The 18,657-nt window shown below is 51.7% G+C and overlaps 4 protein-coding genes across 4 annotated transcripts; 3 read left to right on the top strand and 1 right to left on the bottom strand.

The window, feature by feature from the left end:
- Positions 1–260: 260 nt before the first annotated feature.
- N7477_009814 (uncharacterized protein) lies at positions 261–10,010 on the top strand (the record flags this gene model as incomplete). Its single annotated transcript, XM_056971475.1, has 2 exons — positions 261–316; positions 461–10,010. The coding sequence occupies 2 exons, from the start codon at positions 261–263 to the stop codon at positions 10,008–10,010; spliced, it is 9,606 nt and encodes a 3,201-aa protein (XP_056818454.1).
- An 860-nt stretch (positions 10,011–10,870) lies between these two features.
- On the top strand, positions 10,871–13,765 carry N7477_009813 (elongation factor 2; the record flags this gene model as incomplete). The annotated part of the gene is made up of 5 exons (XM_056971474.1): positions 10,871–10,878; positions 10,963–11,036; positions 11,104–12,719; positions 12,769–13,536; positions 13,599–13,765. 5 exons carry the CDS (start codon positions 10,871–10,873, stop codon positions 13,614–13,616), a joined length of 2,484 nt encoding a protein of 827 aa, XP_056818453.1. The 3' UTR covers positions 13,617–13,765.
- A 703-nt stretch (positions 13,766–14,468) lies between these two features.
- On the top strand, positions 14,469–16,770 carry N7477_009812 (CCCH zinc finger and RRM domain protein; the record flags this gene model as incomplete). Its single annotated transcript, XM_056971473.1, has 5 exons — positions 14,469–14,533; positions 14,611–14,729; positions 14,785–15,360; positions 15,418–16,403; positions 16,453–16,770. The coding sequence occupies 5 exons, from the start codon at positions 14,469–14,471 to the stop codon at positions 16,768–16,770; spliced, it is 2,064 nt and encodes a 687-aa protein (XP_056818452.1).
- A 128-nt stretch (positions 16,771–16,898) lies between these two features.
- On the bottom strand, positions 16,899–18,568 carry N7477_009811 (putative lactoylglutathione lyase (Glo1); the record flags this gene model as incomplete). The annotated part of the gene is made up of 6 exons (XM_056971472.1): positions 16,899–16,940; positions 16,999–17,127; positions 17,178–17,554; positions 17,874–18,044; positions 18,093–18,402; positions 18,479–18,568. The coding sequence occupies 6 exons, from the start codon at positions 18,566–18,568 to the stop codon at positions 16,899–16,901; spliced, it is 1,119 nt and encodes a 372-aa protein (XP_056818451.1).
- Between the last annotated feature and the right edge of the window lie 89 nt (positions 18,569–18,657).

Here is an 18,657-nt window from a genome sequence, read left to right as displayed (position 1 = left end):
CGCAGCTTCGTAGCCACAAAACATGGTCGCCTATCGGTTCAGGTGGGGACGCAGCTCAGAAGGACAAGATTGGAAATTGTTGTGAGGAGGCGTGTGGCTGATGACGATCTTCTCGTGACACCGCCCGACGCCCGCATTTCACATTCGCGCGACCATTTTTAACAGCTGCGACGACTCTCCAAGCTTGGACTCGGGACTCGTTCTTCGCGGGCTTGTCGCGCGTCGATCATGCTTGCGCCTGTTGGTGGCTTCACGGAGAAATGGCCAGTACAAGCTTGACGGCCTCCTATCTGACGCCGGACCCGAGCTTCAATTGGTATGCTGAATCCAGGACCGTCTGCGGTTTGAAATACTCACTGGGGTTTACCTAGGTTCTTTCTCCTAGAACTCATTGTCTCTTGTATTCTGTAAGTACCCTGGAGGGTCCCGAGTACCTTGCTGTGGCTCATACGGCGCAAAGTGTTCTATTCTTTCTACTCTATTTCAATCGACTGTTTGCGACCCTCCTCTCCTACGCGATCCGATCATACACCTGGCATTACTACCGCGCTTACGTCGACATAAATGCCTTACAAATTTCCCTCCTCGGTGGACGAATATTCTTTAAGGGGATTCGGTACCATGGCGCGAACGAGACAATCTTCATCCATGGCGGTTTCATAACATGGCGATATTGGAAGCGCAAGGTTGAGCGCACGAAGCTTTCCGGCATAAAGCCCGATCCCAGCCGACCAGATGCGTTAGGGAAAGACCGCAATGACTCCGCCCATGGCGAAAGCACGGGTGCGACAAGCAGGAACGACAATGTTGAGGAGCAGGGTGGAGTCGAGAAGACGGCCGAGTTACCATGCCGCATATCAATCAAGGCTTACGGTTTAGAATGGTTCATCTATAACCGTACTCCTGCTTATGACAGTATTCTTGCTGGGTTCGGGTACAAGGACAGCGCCGACGGAGAAAACACCCCTGGGCCTGCTTCTCCGACTGAACCACAATCGAATCTCCAGAGGTCCAAAACGACCTTCGACACTCTTTCAGAGCAAAGTCCCAATGGTGGAGAAGCTCTTGGAGCCAGGAATACCGAATTGCGCGAAGCTGAGCTTTCTGACCCAGTCTCTAGTATGCTCGAGCTCCTGCCGGTGAAGCTGGACTGCAGCAAAGGCGCCATTGTGATTGGAAATGAAAACACTCGATCTGTTTTGACGACGACATTCGATAGTGCTGCAGGGACCATTGCCGCCTGCAGTTCAGGACCCATGGACTTGTATCGGCAGCTGTTCTCGTTCAAGTTTAAGCATCCAGTGGTTCAGATGCGGCCAAATCCCGATTTCAAGCAAGATCAGGTGTCGACTGCAAAAGTGCTGGCTGCAGAGCAAGAGCACGATAATTCTCCGAATCTGAAACGGGATTTTCTCAAGCAGAAGGTGCACAAGCACAAAGTATGGCACAGTATTCGTGACCTTGTTCCTTACTTTCAAACATCTGTGGAATCTTTCCAGGTTAATGGACAGGGTGGCAGCATGCCAAGGAGCGAGGCTGAATTTCCTGATGTTCGTTGGACTGGCCTGTCCCGATATTTGGATGAATATTATGAAGATGAGCATGAACAATGGAACTCAATCGAGTACGCCAGGTTCCCAACGATTGTCGACAGTCCAGCCTTGGATTTGACATACTACTGGGACGTTCCGGGACGAGTTTTCTCTCAGCATCCGGCGTCTGTTGAGTCTACCCAAGGGAAACAAAACAATATCAACCTCACTATTCCTCCAGAATGGGGCATGGACATCAGAATTGACGGGGGCGCTATCAACTACGGGCCATGGTCCGACAGGGAGCGGGTCGGCTTACAGAACGTATTCTTCCCCAACTTTTACCGAAGTTCTGAACCTGCAGAGCAATTGGCTCCGGGTGTCTTGAGACAAAGTACATCTTTCAATTTACGTATTGAAGTCAACAAAGAGCTCACAATTCGGATCCCAACTAGGGAGCAGTCTAAGGATTGGACCTGGAAAGGGCGCGCAGATGCCGTTCGAGGATCTGCCGGAGCAAAGAGGCAACAGGAACGAAGAAAGTCACGGGTTAAGGAAACCGAGAAAAGCCACATTGGCTCAGATGTTCGGCCTTTTGGATGGCTCTCACTCGCCATAGGCCCTGATTCAACTATCAGCTATGCCATGGACATGGTAGCATCGAGCCACGGGTTTCGCAATGAGCTCTCTCTTGACTTGCGCAAATCCAGGTTGTCATCAAGTGTGAATCATGCTTTGCTCTGGCAATGTCCACGACAGCTGGTAACTTGCGACTTATCCAATCCTATCTCCTGGAATAGTCTTCGTTCATGGAGGTTTTCCGTTCACAGCAATGACCTTGAACTCTTCATCCTGCGAGATCACATTTTCCTTCTGACTGATCTGGTGAGCGATTGGACTTCAGGTCCACCGTCAGAGTACTACACGTTTGTGCCGTTCATTTACAACATCGACCTCTCCTTTTCCAACATCCAACTATACGTGAACGTTAATGATGGAAATATCATTAGCAACCCATCTGACCTTGAAGATAATTGTTTCATTGTTATCAAGGCGGAAGAGTTGAAATCGAATGTGATAATCCCACTGAATAAGTTTCAACCAGACCAGAATGCGGTGGAATTCAAAGTCAACCTCGAGGATGGCGGTGTGGACTATCTGACTCCTGCGTGGGATACGTTGCACACTTTCCTCCCAGGGAACTCCATGGCTACCCTTGATAGCCTCTTCATTGACGGATCTTACAACTATTTCAGCTCGACGGCCCCTGATCTGATTGATACGCTTGTGCTGAACATCGATGGTTCTTCGCCGCGACTATATCTCTACGGGTTTTTGATCAAAAGTTTCATGACCGTCAAGGAAAATTACTTCGGCGATGACATGCATTTCAAAACCTTGGAGGAGTACCAAGAGCTGGCCTATGCGGAAGAGCAACCCTCAAATCCCACAGGCATCAATCCGAACCGAAAATCGAACGACATGGATGTCTTGGTCCACGTCACCGTGGAAAACCCGTGCATCATGCTACCTGAGAGCATTTATGACAATATGAGGTGCTCAAGACTCTCTGGTCCCTCGCTCGACATTGATCTGCGATTCACCAATTACTACATGGACATGCAACTTTCCGTCAGCCCACTCAAGCTAGATTTGCAATCAACCCATCCGGATGGGTCATCAAGCATCTCTGGCACCCAACTATTCATCGACGGTATCTCCGTTCATGGGCATCGTCTGTTTGGATTACCCCCAGCAGAGCCAACTTACGTTTGTAATTGGGATTTTGACGTGGGGAAGATCATTGGTGAATGCTCTACGGAGTTTCTGGCATGCCTGGCATCCAGTCTCAAGAGCTTCGATTTTTCGTTTGATAACGAGGAAAATGCATTACCTCCACTCTTCCCGCCTATTCTCCATGATGTGACATTCCTCAGAGCCAAGATCGGCTCGATTCACATTTCTGTGCTCTTAAATCAGGATGCGATTCTCTTGAGCACGAAACCGTTGTCGACGCAATTCAATGATTGGACAAACTCTAAGTTCTCGAAACGCATGAGTCTACTGGTCCCCAACGTCTCAATTGCTGTGGTTGATCGTCATGCAGTCGCCCAGGCTTTACGATCACCTGGGAAGACTGTTGCACCCTTGGGCCTTGTGAAATTGACCATCGGCCTGAAAATGGCTATGCGCAAGCATGATATCGCAGAACACCGACGGCTTCAGCAAGAGCACATCAGAATCCATGATCAGCGTACACATCGATCCCAATGGTTACTATTTGACTGGGAAGAGATAGGTCCGACTTCATCCTTTGCGAGGGGTGATGATATCGATCCCCCAACGATGGCGATACCCTCAATGCCAGAGCCTATATTTGGGCGATTGGGAAACATCCCGTCTTATCGAAGATTTTCGGGAGCTCAAGCGAATGGAAGTGTGAGAAGCTTCCTTGTGCATTCTGAGACCTCGAGCCTGAAAAGCGTTAAGTCACCCTCCAGGAATACCTCCCGTCCGTTGTCGAGCGTGGAACAAAATTCCAGACCTGTCCCACCAAGTCGAGATGGAAGCTGGTCCACGGCACCTCCCGGCCGAATGAAGGACAGTGAGAGCTTTGGTCGACCCAAGACTAGTCCGTACTCGTCTGCTGCAATCAGAGATTCGAACCCTTGGGTTCTTCCACAGTTTTCTTATTACAAGCTTTCTTTGGACGCGTCTGAGCTTCCATCGTCAAGCAGTGACAACGACACTGCTGGAACAGAGAACGATGATGAAGTCAACCAGAAGTCCATGTTCCTGACCTTTGAGGATGATCAGACCTCATACACTAACCTTGCCTTGGACCTGCCGCTGGGCATTAAAGGATTTTGTACACCGCGGTTCCTTCTCGGCTTGGCTTCTCTGATGGAAGGGCTTGAGCCGAAGCAACCGGTGCAAATCATAGACTCATTACAGAAGGATGTCATATCTGACATTGTTGGCTACGAGAAGTCTATGAACCAGCCCAAGCAAACCACTGCCATCGCGTTTCGTATCCCGCTCATCCAATTTCGAATGGTTGATCTTTCCGAATCACCAGAAGATAGGCGTATTGAGTTTCGCGACGAATACTCCATTGGGATCTATCGTTTGCGGGCAGAATTCCAGAAACGAGTGCAAAGAAAAAAGGGAGATCTACTTGAGGGTCTCAACCAAGGTATCACGGCTCATGCGGCGGCCGATCGCCTGTCGGTCTCTGTGGAGGGAAGTCGTACAGATGCTTTCCAGGAGAAAGCTGTCTTCAATTTCGACCTGGGTGACCTGAACTTCTGGCTGGTCACTGCTCCCAGCATTTGCACGAACATTCAGATGCGGCACGTCAATACTGTGACCTCAGCAAGATCGGTGGAACGCTTAGCTTTCCTTGTCCGTCGAGCCACAATGATGTTTGATTCTGTTGCATCGGCTTTCAAGCATGTCTCAGCGTTAAGCAAACGACGGCTGCAATTCCTCATCTACTTCGCCACACATTCATCCTCTGATATCCCGGACCCAATCTTCCTAACACGTATCTCTTATGTGCTTCGAGTTGCTTCAACCCACCTGCGGCAACATGACTCGTGGAAGATCATTTCTCGTATTCGCAATATCTACAGGAACCTACCTGACCACCAGAAGAGAGAACTCGAACAAAAATGCTCTGGCGACAATATCCCTTTACCACCCGATGCCAGATCGACTGTTCTGACCGGCTTCGACCAATGGCGGGCGTGGGATCTTGCCCATGTCGAGAAAAGCTATGTCATGCGTCAAATATGGTCAACTCCTGATCCTCAGCCGTCAACTCCGGAGCCCATGATTACCTTGTCATGCACCGTGAAAATAATCAGATTTTCCTTGGATCCAGGTCCCCGAGAAAGTGATTTTATTGTCGAAAATTTGTCGACAGTGACCTCTCTTGTCCCAAATCAGACTTTCCAAGAAGGCGGCAAGGAAAGGCATAAGGAAGTTGTCACGGCGCACGCGTATTGTGCCTCGGCGGCTCTTCGCTTGCGATGGGAGATTGTCGATCTCATTGAAGGAATAATCAAGGTCATGTCGACTGTCACGCTGAAATCTTCGACAGATCAGTCCACGATAAGCACAAAGCCAACAGAGTTGCAGATAATCTTTGGCACTGACTTCGGATCAATTACTCTTGATGCCATCAATGTCAAATTGGCCTTGATTTCTAGATCTCTGCGGGCCTCGATTGTGCACAGCTCTTGCAACATCATGAAGAGTCACCAGGAATGTATTGCTCTGCTTTTTAGTGCTGAAGCTTGCTCGTCGGAGCTTTTGAGTCGGTCTGGTAGTCTCATGTTGTCGAAAATCACCGACCCATATCTCTACTTCTCGTTCGTGTCCGACGAAGACGAGGTGGAGTGTAAGCATGACTGGAAGGTCGCTGGGTCTTCTAGGAGACTCCGCTATGCGATGAAGGAGGACCCAGTCAGCTTGGCTCTTACCGCAGATCGTGTGATTGAGGATGAAGTCAAATACATTCGGCACCTCGTTGACTACGTTAAAATGCTCAAATCCGAGAAACTCAAGATGCCAGCGGCGGAGAAGCCGACGCGTGATGACATTCACGTCGCAATGTTCCTAGAGGACTATCGACTTAGCTTCAGTCTTCTGCCGTCATTGACTTATCTTGTTTCTGGCGAGGTAGCCCGCATGTCCGTCATGCCGGCCGAATCATCTAAGATTGAAGTTGACTTTGATCTGAAGAAGAATTCACATATGTTCATGTCCGGAGAGGGTGAAACAAGCCATGCTCTGTCGATTATTGAACTTCCTCCTACTAACGGTCGGATCCTTGCGAATGTGCAGTCTGACCGCAAGGAATTGGAGGTTGACATGAGTGTCGAACTTATTCGTCTGGAGGCTAGCGCTGTGCGGGGCTTATTGGCTGTTTTGACAGGGCCCGACATTGCCCATCTGCTGTCCGATCTGAAGCAGAACGTGGAGGTTCTACAGTCTCATCTGGGCGACGTACTCTCGCTACCAAAGACCAAGCCAGAACCTGAACCGTCTTCGATTGATACAGTGATACTCTACAAGTCTCGCCTCACAATGGCTGGGTTCGAGATCCATGCCATTGCCCCCGGATTAAACAGCAAGGCATATTCTGCGGAGATGATCTTTAGCCTTGGAATGGTGCAAATGCGACTTCAGAATGGTTTGGACCGAGGCTACTCAATGGAGTACCCTGAATTTAGTATCGACGCTTCCCAAATCAAATTTGAGCTGCGAAGGCAAGAGAGAACCAAGGCCACTCCCTATGGTGGCCTTACTGCAGGTATCAAATTACTCGGGACCTCGAGTGTTCGCGAAAATGGCGAAGTGATGCGTGCCTACCATTTCACAAGCGATCAATTCGATGTTGAGCTCTTTGCTGAAACAGCCGCCTTGGTGGTGGATATTGCTATCTACACACAGGAACGCATCAAGACGCTGGACTTGTCGCATGAGGTTGAACGTCTCCGAAGACTTCGACGCCGCAATCACAATGACGCAGTCACACCGGCCTCTGAGGTACCTCAGATTCATATAGAGGACAATGATGAAGCCCAGGCACAGCCCTTCTTAAATGCATTGTACTCTTTGCAATTCCAAGACATCCAAGTTGCATGGAACATGTCGACGCCACTCTCCAGTGGCTCTGGTCGCCAACCTGAAGATCTGGTATTCTCGATCCACAAGGTTGAGCTATCCAATAAGAAGAAAAACGCCGCCAAACTACGAATCGAGGATATGAAATTGCAAATGGTTCCTTTCCGAGCGGACAGAAAGAAGCGCTCGCTGAACTCCGCTCTCATGCCTGAGCTGGTCTTCAATGTTGCATACTACTCAAGTGGAAAGGAGTTGTGGCTCGCCTTCCAGGCAGCTGGAAAGTCACTGGACATTCGTGCAACATCCGAATTCATTCTTCCAGCCGACATGATTCGGAACTCAATTGCATCCGCCACTGAGGCTTTACGAGAGGGCAAGGTAGCCTGGGCAACGAAGCCGTCGCTTGATGATACTGCCGACGATCGCAGTCTCTTCGGCAAGAGAAGACTTCGGTCCGTACTCGTGGATGTTGACTTCGCCGGTGCTACTGTTACGCTCCAAGGAAAGCAGCAACGCAACCCCCAGAACTTGATGACAGCCAGAATGAAAGGCAATCCCCTTGCGGAGGCGAAATACGGTGATTATGTGCAAGGCGAACCGGCAACTACCGCGACTTTACGTGCGCCTGGAGTGGCTTTGAAGGTTCAATTTGAAGATAACGGCACCGACGACCCGGCACTCAATGCAGAGCTCAAGGTCAACCCCTCTACGAACGTATTGTTCCCGACTCTTGTTCCACTAGTCAAACAAATGAGCGCCACGGTCAAGGAAATCATGGGAAAGCAGCAGCAAAATCAGCAACAGAGCCAATTAGGGGCTCCTCAGCAAGACAAACCTCGGAGGGCGTCAACCGCGGCTAAGCTCCAATCACAGAAGCTGGTACAAGACACTCCGTTTGGCGCCCCTGATCCAACTTCCATTCTTGGACGGTGCAAAGTGAACCTTGGACTGCTGTTCTACAAGCAGGAGTTCAGTCTGAGCTGTCAGCCCATTGCCAGAGTGGCAGCCATGGCCAGGTTCGAGAGTGTCTATGTGACCGTTAATACAGTGCAGTCAGCTGAGCAGGGCCGCTTCCTTGCCCTCTCCTTGGCGTTCAACAGCTTAGAGGCCTCGATCAAGCACGAATACTCCAACGAGTCAACGGCAAGCTTCCAAGTCAAGTCTATGATATTGTCTCTGATGAACAGCAAGCATCTCGGCCGAATGAGCGGCATGTCCGCTATCCTGCGGGTCAGTCCCATGAAGGTCTCGTTGAACGCCAAGCAAGTGCAAGATTCGCTGCTATTCCAGGAAATCTGGGTACCGTCTGGCGATGAGTCGAGCGCTAGCTTGAATGCCCAGCCAGAGCAACCGGAAGCCCAAACCTACATTGTGCAGCGATATCATCAGGTCGCTGTCGCCTCCGCCTTCCCTTGGAATACTACCATTGCCATTGAGAAGTTAGAGATCCAGCTCGACCTGGGTTCGACACTGGGCAAGGCAGCGTTTGCCATCGACAACCTTTGGGTGTCCTCGAATAAGACATCGGATAGCGAACAAAGCATGTGTATCAACTTCGACAGCGTTGGCATTGAAAGCAAGGGCCGCCTGAGTGGTGTTGTTGAGCTCAGGGGACTCAAGATTCGCACATCTATCAAATGGCCCGAGCAAACTCGAGAGGACTGGCACACGCCGCTCATTCAGGCGTCTATTGCGTTCCGTCATCTTCAAGCCAAGGTTTCGTTCGATTACCAGCCATTCTTGGCAGCACACATTGCCATGTTCGACTTCTTGATGTACAATGTCCGCGAGGCCTCCGGAAATGAAAGCGAGCGACTCTTCAGTATTTTGGAGGGCGATAAGGTTCAATTATTCTGCACTTCCTTGACAGCATCGCAGGCCCTGGCACTCTTCCAGGCTTGGCAACGCCTAGTCCAAGACAAGCAAGCAGCGTACGAGGCGTCTCTGCGCGAGGTGGAGCGATACCTGCGACGCAAGTCTACTGCTGTCCCAGACCGGATGGAAGCCCGTACCAAGGAACTCGCAAAGAAGGACGACGAGTCAGAAAGAGCTCCCATCTCACTACACACGGGTGTGGTGGTGAACATCCGTCACGTCGATCTTGGAGTGTTCCCCAGTTCATTCTTCGACAATCAGATCTTCAAGGTGGAGGCCTACGATGCCCAAGCAAGGTTTACCGTTTCGCTGGAATCAAACAAGATTCACAGCGCACTGGGTCTCACTCTGGGTCAGCTACGTGTTGCCTTATCCGGCATCAGTCGCCCCGCTTCCGCCCAACCTGACGAGCTTTCGGTGCACGATATCGCCCAACGGGCAGCCGGCTCCCGTGGCGGTACAATTCTCAAAGTACCGCGACTTGTGGCAGGAATGGAAACCTGGCAAGAGCCCGGCACCAAGCACATCGACTACATCTTCCGGAGTACGTTCGAAGGCAAGGTGGATGTAGGCTGGAACTACTCGCGTATCAGTTTCATTCGGGACATGTGGGAGACACACTCGCGGGCCCTAGCTACCCGACTCGGCAAACCTTTGCCACCGTCAGCCGTCCGGATCACGGGGGGTCCTGGAAGCATCAGTGAGGGCGGTGGCGAGGGATCAGAGCAGCAAGAGAAGATCACGGCAGTGGTCAACGTGCCGCAGTCGAAATACACCTACACGGCGCTAGAGCCACCGGTCATTGAGACGCCACAGCTGCGAGACATGGGAGAGGCGACACCGCCGCTGGAGTGGATTGGGTTGCAGCGAGACAAGCTGCCCAATGTCACGCACCAGATCATCATTGTGACTCTGCTGGAAATCGCAAAGGAGGTGGAGGATGCGTATGGGACGATCCTGGGAGCTTGATACATGTACTATAGGCGATTTCGGGCATATTCAAAGGGTATTCCCTGTATAATTACAATTGCATACTATCCATCATCAATGTTGTATTTATTTAATTTTTTTTTGCTGCATCCACAGCTACTTTATGAAGGGAGCCATTCCAGCCTCTTCAGGGGCGCATGTGTATAAGAAACTCCTATTGTCAGGCCCTCGTGCATTATTAATCAACAACCCCGCGCAGGGATTGTAGGCGGTGAATGGCGGGGCTAGTTGGTTGCACTCGTTTCGGTATTTTCATCTCCTGGGTAACGTTGAAATTCTGTTAGGACTAGAATATCACTATGGAGACTAGGAGCAATTAGGAGCTGTCCGGCAAGGTTTTTCTACTATCTGGGTTCCGCCCAATTTCAGGCGCGGTTCCTTTACGGGCTCCGAATCGGGCCTTTGTATGTGCACCGGACAACCACGGATGGTTTCGGGACATGAGTCAATAGATACTTTATGAGTATTTCAAATCAGAATCAAATGAGCCATACGAGGGATGACTGGAAATGACTAGTGGTCGGCGATGTAAATGTAAGAATGAATGTCAGAGTAAGTTAGCAGGTGTGTGCGGATCAAGTAATCTGGTAAACGCACAAAACCGAGCGGGGCACAAAAAGCGTCTCCACTTTCGCCTGCTTTTTTTTCTCCCACTTTCCCCCCCTCCCACCTTCCTTCCTCTTCTCCTCTCCATCCCCTTACCGCAGGAGCAGTTGCACATAGGATTTGATCACCATCGAGTTATTTGCTCGGTTTTGATCATCTATCTGTGGTCTTGCTTCTTTTCTTCTTCTTCACAAACCGCCTCTAAGGCTTATTGAAGAAAAAAAACCGCCAAGATGGTTAAGTATGTTCACTACCACAGAGAGAGAGAGAGCCCAAAAAATCTCTCTCGACTTGAGGATTCATTCAGCTAACCATGTTTCGACAGCTTCACCATTGAGGAGATCCGTACTCTGATGGACAGACGGGCTAACATCCGTAACATGTCCGTCATTGCTCACGGTAGGCATCCATCTCCATCACCCTCGAGCAGAAAAAAGCTGGTAGCTAACCCTTGTTTTCTCTTTAGTCGATCACGGAAAGTCCACCCTCTCCGACTCCCTGGTCCAGCGCGCCGGTATTATCTCCGCCGCTAAGGCCGGTGAGGCCCGTTTCATGGACACGCGTCCCGATGAGCAGGATCGTTGCATTACCATCAAGTCCACTGCCATCTCTCTCTACGCCAAGTTCCCCGATCCCGAGGACCTGAAGGAGATCCCCCAGGCCGTTGATGGCTCCGAGTTCCTGATCAACTTGATCGATTCCCCTGGTCACGTTGACTTCTCGTCCGAGGTCACTGCTGCCCTCCGTGTCACTGACGGTGCTCTTGTCGTCGTCGACTGTGTCTCCGGTGTCTGTGTCCAGACCGAGACTGTCCTGCGTCAGGCCCTGACCGAGCGCATCAAGCCCGTTCTGTGTATCAACAAGGTTGACCGTGCTCTTCTCGAGCTCCAGGTCTCCAAGGAGGATCTCTACCAGTCCTTCTCCCGTACCATCGAGTCCGTTAACGTCATCATCTCCACCTACTTCGACAAGGCTCTCGGTGACGTTCAGGTTTACCCCGACAGAGGTACTATTGCCTTCGGTTCCGGTCTCCACGGCTGGTGCTTCACTGTCCGCCAGTTCGCCGTCAAGTACGCCAAGAAGTTCGGTGTTGACCGCAAGAAGATGCTTGAGCGTCTGTGGGGCGACAACTACTTCAACCCCAAGACCAAGAAGTGGTCCAACAAGGGTGAGGCCGATGGCAAGCCCCTTGAGCGTGCCTTCAACCAGTTCATTCTGGACCCCATCTTCAAGATCTTCTCCGCTGTCAACCACAACAAGCGTGATGAGATTACCACTCTTCTTGAGAAGCTCGAGATCACCCTCACTTCTGAGGAGAAGGACCTTGAGGGTAAGGCTCTCCTCAAGCTCGTCATGCGCAAGTTCCTGCCCGCTGCCGATGCCCTTCTGGAGATGATCTGTATCCACCTGCCTTCCCCCGTCACTGCCCAGAAGTACCGTGCTGAGACTCTGTACGAGGGTCCCGCTGACGACACCGCCTACTGCGGTATCCGTGACTGTGACCCCAAGGCTCCTCTCATGCTGTACGTCTCCAAGATGGTTCCCACCTCCGACAAGGGTCGTTTCTACGCCTTCGGTCGTGTCTACGCCGGTACCGTCAAGTCCGGTGTTAAGGTCCGCATCCAGGGTCCTAACTACACCCCCGGAAAGAAGGAGGATTTGTACATCAAGGCTATCCAGCGTACCATTCTCATGATGGGTCGCTTCGTTGAGCCCATTGAGGATGTCCCCGCCGGTAACATTGTCGGTCTGGTCGGTGTCGATCAGTTCCTGCTCAAGTCTGGTACCCTGACCACCGATGAGACTGCCCACAACATGAAGGTCATGAAGTTCTCCGTCTCCCCCGTTGTGCAGCGCTCCGTCGAGGTCAAGAACGCCCAGGATCTGCCCAAGCTCGTTGAGGGTCTCAAGCGTCTGTCCAAGTCCGACCCCTGTGTTCTGACCATGATCAACGAGTCTGGTGAGCACGTCGTCGCTGGTGCTGGTGAGCTCCACCTCGAGATTTGTCTTAAGGATCTCGAGGAGGACCACGCTGGTGTTCCCCTCCGCATCTCCGACCCCGTCGTCTCCTACCGTGAGACTGTCTCTGGTACCTCCAGCATGACTGCCTTGTCCAAGTCCCCCCAACAAGCACAACCGTCTGTACATGACTGCTGAGCCCATTGATGAGGAGGTTTCCCTCGCCATCGAGTCCGGCAAGATCTCCCCCAAGGACGATTTCAAGGCCCGTGCCCGTGTCATGGCTGATGAGTACGGCTGGGATGTCACCGATGCCCGTAAGATTTGGTGCTTCGGTCCCGACACCACCGGTGCCAACTTGCTGGTTGACCAGACCAAGGCCGTTCAGTACCTGAACGAAATCAAGGATTCCGTCGTCTCCGGTTTCCAGTGGGCCACCCGTGAGGGTCCCGTTGCTGAGGAGCCCATGCGTTCCGTCCGCTGGAACATCCTCGATGTTACCCTCCACGCTGATGCCATTCACCGTGGTGGTGGCCAGCTTATCCCCACTGCCCGCCGTGTCCTGTACGCCGCTGCCATGCTAGCTGACCCCGGTCTTCTCGAGCCCATCTTCAATGTCGAGATCCAGGTCCCCGAGCAGGCTATGGGTGGTATCTACGGTGTCCTTACCCGCCGCCGTGGTCACGTCTACGCCGAGGAGCAGCGCCCCGGAACTCCTCTGTTCAACATCAAGGCTTACCTGCCCGTCAACGAGTCCTTCGGTTTCCCCGCCGATCTTCGCTCCGCCACTGGTGGCCAGGCCTTCCCCCAGTCCGTGTTCGATCACTGGGCTATCGTCCCTGGTGGCTCCCCTCTGGACCCCACCACCAAGCCCGGCCAGATCATCACCGAGATGCGCAAGCGCAAGGGTCTCAAGGAGGTCGTTCCCGGCTACGAGAACGTAAGTTTCTACGCATCCCTATATAAATGTGTCACTCAGTCACTAACTTTGCTTTTCCACAGTACTACGACCGACTGTAAAAATGTCACGGCCGGCCAGATTTCTCTTCTGCCAGTCAAATGGAATCTTTTTTTATGAGATTGATGAATTCAATACAACTTCGCGGTTCAACCAAAATTATACTCCCGTATCGATACGGACTTGCTCCAGCTATTGCCAACTCTAGATAAATGTGGAGCTCCAAGCGATGCTTCGGGCACCTTGCATGCGACCCGGTTGCTTTCTTTTCATATTTTTTACTTTTTGATGATTTTGCTTTTGTATTTCGCTCTTTTCTAGTAGCTATGTATATGTCAATATACATGTACCTCTAGAACAGCCCTGCAGCGTCTTGTAGTTCCACCATAGTATTATACTAGATTTTGACAGTGTTGACACATAGCTAATGAACCCACGCAAAGATGTAGGTCTCAGGCACCTCGGGCATATTTTCTCAGCACTTGCGCCAGAAGATTTGGTCAAGGGGACTGCCCGCCCAGATACGGCATGTCACCTACAATATTAGAAGTAATGCAGGTAGCTGTTGTGCTCAACCTAGACAACCTCCCAAAAATTGCCTGGGAAAGGACCTTGACGTATCATCACGTGATCTATATCGCGCCTTCGCGTTTTCGGCGGATTTTGCGCTGCCCGATCACTTACCCACTACTCCCTCGCGGCATGGTTGGTAGATTTTTTTCAGTGAATTCTATCATTCAATATTCTCCAAATTTTGTTTCTAATCACACCCATCCACCGTTGCGTTCGCCGAGCTGCAGAGCTGTTGCAGCTTACTGTGACACCGGATCCGTGCGACTAGCAATTGCCTTGAACGCCAATCCTGTTTAACATCCGTTCATTCTTGTGCCTGGCGGTTGTTGAAGCTTGTCACCATGCATTTCACCGATGATGAAGCGAATGACGTGAAGCATTGGGTGGTCAAAAAGCTGGAGGACATGTGAGTACATGTGATGATTGATCGCAACTACTCATTCTAAAGGCAGCGTCGGCTAATTTCGTTCGCTTGACTTGTAGCTCGGATGCAGACTCCGACGTTCTAGCAGACTACGTTCTTGCGCTCATTAGATCTGATGCACCGGACGACGAGATCCGAAAGACCTCGGTTGAAAACCTGGAGGATTTCCTCCGCGAAAGTGCGCTCAACCTGTCCGACCCGTTACGCTTCCACCCTTTGCTGACACACGCTAGACACTGTTCCCTTTGTCGACGAGCTCTTCAAATCTTTCGGCTCGAAACAAGCTCAGGCTGCGCCCCCTCAGTCCCAGCTTCAACGGCCTCCCCAGGACTTCCCACAAGCCATTCCCACAAGCCAGCTGGCAGCCAATGTCCCAACTGGACCAAGATCTGACTTCAACAACCGAAAACGGACCTACAATGAAGGATTCCAGGGCGACCAGGAGCAAGGCCACTTCAACCCCCAGGACCGGGCTTTCAAGACCCCACGACGCGGTCGTGGAGCTGCTCGTCATGGACAAGGTGGTCCGTTCCCACCCACTGGCCCTGGTGGATTCCCGGGCATGATGCCTGGATTCCAGCAGTTTGATCCCAATGACCCGATGACCACAATGATGGCCATGCAACAGCAGATGGGATTTCCGCAGATGCCTGGCATGCCACCTATGCCTGAAATGCCTGCTTTGGGTCAGCCTGGATCTGAGCAGATGAGCAACCAACGTTGTCCGTTTTACGATACTCAGGGTATTTGCTATATGGGCGATGCATGTCCTTACCAGCATGGTGAAGCTGGAGCCGGAGGTCGTGATGGTAAGACTGATACTTCGGGCTACGGATGACGTGGATATTCACTGACTCGTATTGCAGAATATGACCCAAGAGCCTCAATGATGGAAACAGGTGGACGTGGACGCGGCGATCGAGGCCGTGGTGATCGGGGCCGTGGCCGTGGCCGCGGTGCGTTCGGCGGACGCAGAGGTGGCCGGTCCGAATTCTCATCAGCTGGCCCCAATGAGGACCAGTCAATAACGACAATTGTAGTCGAGCAGATCCCCGACGACAAGTTCTCGGAAGAGGCAGTACGCGAATTTTTCTCGCAATTTGGCAACATCGTTGAGGTCACTTTACAGCCGTACAAAAAGCTGGCACTTGTCAAATACGGGAGCTTTGCCGAGGCCAAGCAGGCATGGTCCAGCCCCAAGGTGATCTTCGATAACCGCTTTGTCAAGGTCTATTGGCACAAACCGAAGCACGATGAGAATAATGGCGAGCCTCACCAGTTGAGACCCGAGGCGCCTGCATTCAACCCCGAAGAATTCGAGAGACAGCAGGAGGAAGCCCAAAAAGCGTACGAGGAGAAGATGAAGAAGCGTCGGGAAACCGAGGAGGCCAAGCAGGCTCTCGAGCGTCAGCGGGACGAACTTTTGAAAAAGCAACGGGAGGAAAAAGCCCGTCTTTTGCAGCGTCTCGGAGGGGCAGAGTCGAGCAACGGTGTCGGCTCCGAGGACCAGTCCATGGCGGGCACCGCCGATGAGAACGTGAGCGAGGAGACCAAAAAATTGCGTGCTCAGCTGGCTACTCTCGAGGCTGAGGCCAAAACTCTAGGAATCGATCCCAATGCCGAGTCTGGGCGCGGTGGTTATCGCGGGCGTGGTGGCTACCGGGGCCGCGGTACTTACCGTGGACGTGGAGGCTACGATGCCTCGTTCCGCGGTGGCTATCGCGGCCGAGGAGGATTCGCTCCCCGTGGTCGTGGTGGTGTGTTGCGTCTGGACAACCGACCACGACGTATTGCTGTGACAGGTGTAGAGCTCAACTCACACAAGGATGAGGCGCTCCGCCAACACTTGATTGTAAGTTATTAACGAGCTCGAAAGATGACTACCACTAATCGTGTATCAGGGCATTGCCGAATACGAATCCATTGAGCCTAATCCCGGCCAGTCCGACTCGGTCATCGTGTCTTTTAAGGAGCGCTATCAAGCTGAGAAATTCATGTTCTCGCCCTGGAATATTCCCTCGGTGGGCGAGGTTCAGCTTTCATGGCTTCCTAACCCACCCATCACTCTTCCCGCATCATCCACCGAGAAGAGCGGCTTCGAGGAGGACCAGGACATGGCTATGGACTCAGCTTCGGCCACCGAGGCGCCCATTCCGGCTCCGACACGCAGCGACATGGATTATGATGTTGCCGAGGACGATAATTGGGGCATGGAGTAATTGTTGCAGACGTTCAAAACATGTACCATTAAACCTGTGAATAGGCCATTTTGACCACTTGGGATGTAATGACAAATGATCCCCATTTCGTGCTATATTACCATTCTTCTACCTCCAGCCGTTTTTTGTCAGTGTATATCCTGGGGGATCAACTCGACCGAATATCCATCCTGCGATCAATGACAGTTTAGCCAACATCTCCCTCCAGCTTCCCAACATCCAACTCACCGGATCTGCCACCATTGCGAACTTCTCGAAAAACCACGCATAATTTTCATGGATCTCTCCCCGCCCAATCCCCTTCTCCTCCTCCCACTTGGACAACGGTACCGAATCCCTCGTACAGACCCCAACATCCTTCAAAACCCGCACCCATCACCTCTCAATCTCTCCACCGCAGCCCGCACATCTGGCACCGTAAACCCCAAATGCGCAAATCCCAGATTCGGCGGCACGTTCCCCGTCGACACTTGGTCAGATCCATGAACATGATAAAGCTCCAGAAGGCCATTAGTCCGCGTCAGAACGGGGATTTGACTCGTGTGTCTCGCCCATTGATCTAGATCTGTGTTTGGGGGTGGATGGCCGAGGTAGTAGATTGTGAAGGGGCCTGCGTTCATGGTGAAGATGATTCGCATACCCAGGAGGTCGACGTAGAAGTGTAGGGAACGAGATGGGTCTTTGATGCGGATTGCGAGGTGGTTCAGGCGGTAGTTGGCCGTTGAGAGGTTCTGGGGTGGGTTGAAGCCTTGGCTTGGGCCACCTGGAGAGAAGAGGCCTTCTTCTGTAGGTGGGACGGTGGTGAATGAATCATCCATGGTCCTTCCTCTCTTTTCTCTTCTTGAATCTCAAGAGTAGAGAAGTGAGATATAGAAGATATAGAAGGCTGCACTGGTTTGCCGTGAAAGGAGGGGAAGTCGACGAGTCTCCACTTGGAACATAGCGGGGGAAGTCTCCAGATTTATAGATTCTGTCTTCTCAGTGCCTTGAACTGATGGGTGAAAATGAAAGATCGAATACCTCGGTATTATCTTGATGATCGACAACTATATATACATCCGGGTGTTTGGCATATCACTGATACACGATCATATCCATCCCACCTTCATACGGCATGGTGACTCTTCGGAACAAACTCCCAGGCGCATCGACATAAGCAAACAACTCCTCATACCCTGCCCCCGCCTTCAGCGGGTTATCAGCCATGATCACTGCCCCGGGCCTCAGAAAAGGCTGAACCAGCTTCAGCGCCGGCATCGCAAGGGGAGTCCAAACTATATCGAAATTAACCCCAACTCACTCCCATATGTATAAAGACTCACTGTCAAGGTGCAAAAAGTCGACAACCCCCAGATCCCCTTGCAAAGTCTCCTTCAAATCTCCAACCCTCAACTCAATCACCCCTCGAACTTCCTCCCCAGCCTGCTCCCAATGCTTTTGCGCTTCCACGGCTTTAGTAGTCTCTTTCTCAGTCGCAATGACTTTGCCAATGGATCCATTGCGTTTCGCATTTTGTGTCACGGCGAGAGCGAGGTCGATCGTTCTCACGCCAAAACTGGTACCTGCTTCGACGACGGTGCGTGCGTTGATGGCTCGCAGGATGTGGTAGACGAGTTTCGCATTTGTCTTGGTCTAAGGCGATGAACTTGTCGCACATGATAGTGTCGAAGGAAGAGGATTCTTGGTCGCGGAGACTGGACCAGTCTACTGTTTTGTCTTGTTCGATAGAGCGGATGTGCAAGGTCTGGAGGAAGGAGAGGAGGGCAGGGGATGCTGTGATGGGGCTTCGGGCTGGCATGTTGGATGGTGCTGTATTGCAGATGTTTATAGTATATTTTTTTCTATGGAGTCGTTGAATAGAGGAGGTAATTTCTCATCATGTCCATG

Source organism: Penicillium maclennaniae (genome assembly GCF_028827695.1).
Source record: "Penicillium maclennaniae strain IBT 15551 chromosome Unknown utg000008l:1.0-3552695.0:1.0-3555053.0, whole genome shotgun sequence".
Taxonomy (NCBI): Eukaryota; Fungi; Ascomycota; class Eurotiomycetes; order Eurotiales; family Aspergillaceae; genus Penicillium; species Penicillium maclennaniae.
This window is presented reverse-complemented; position numbering and strand designations above follow the sequence as displayed.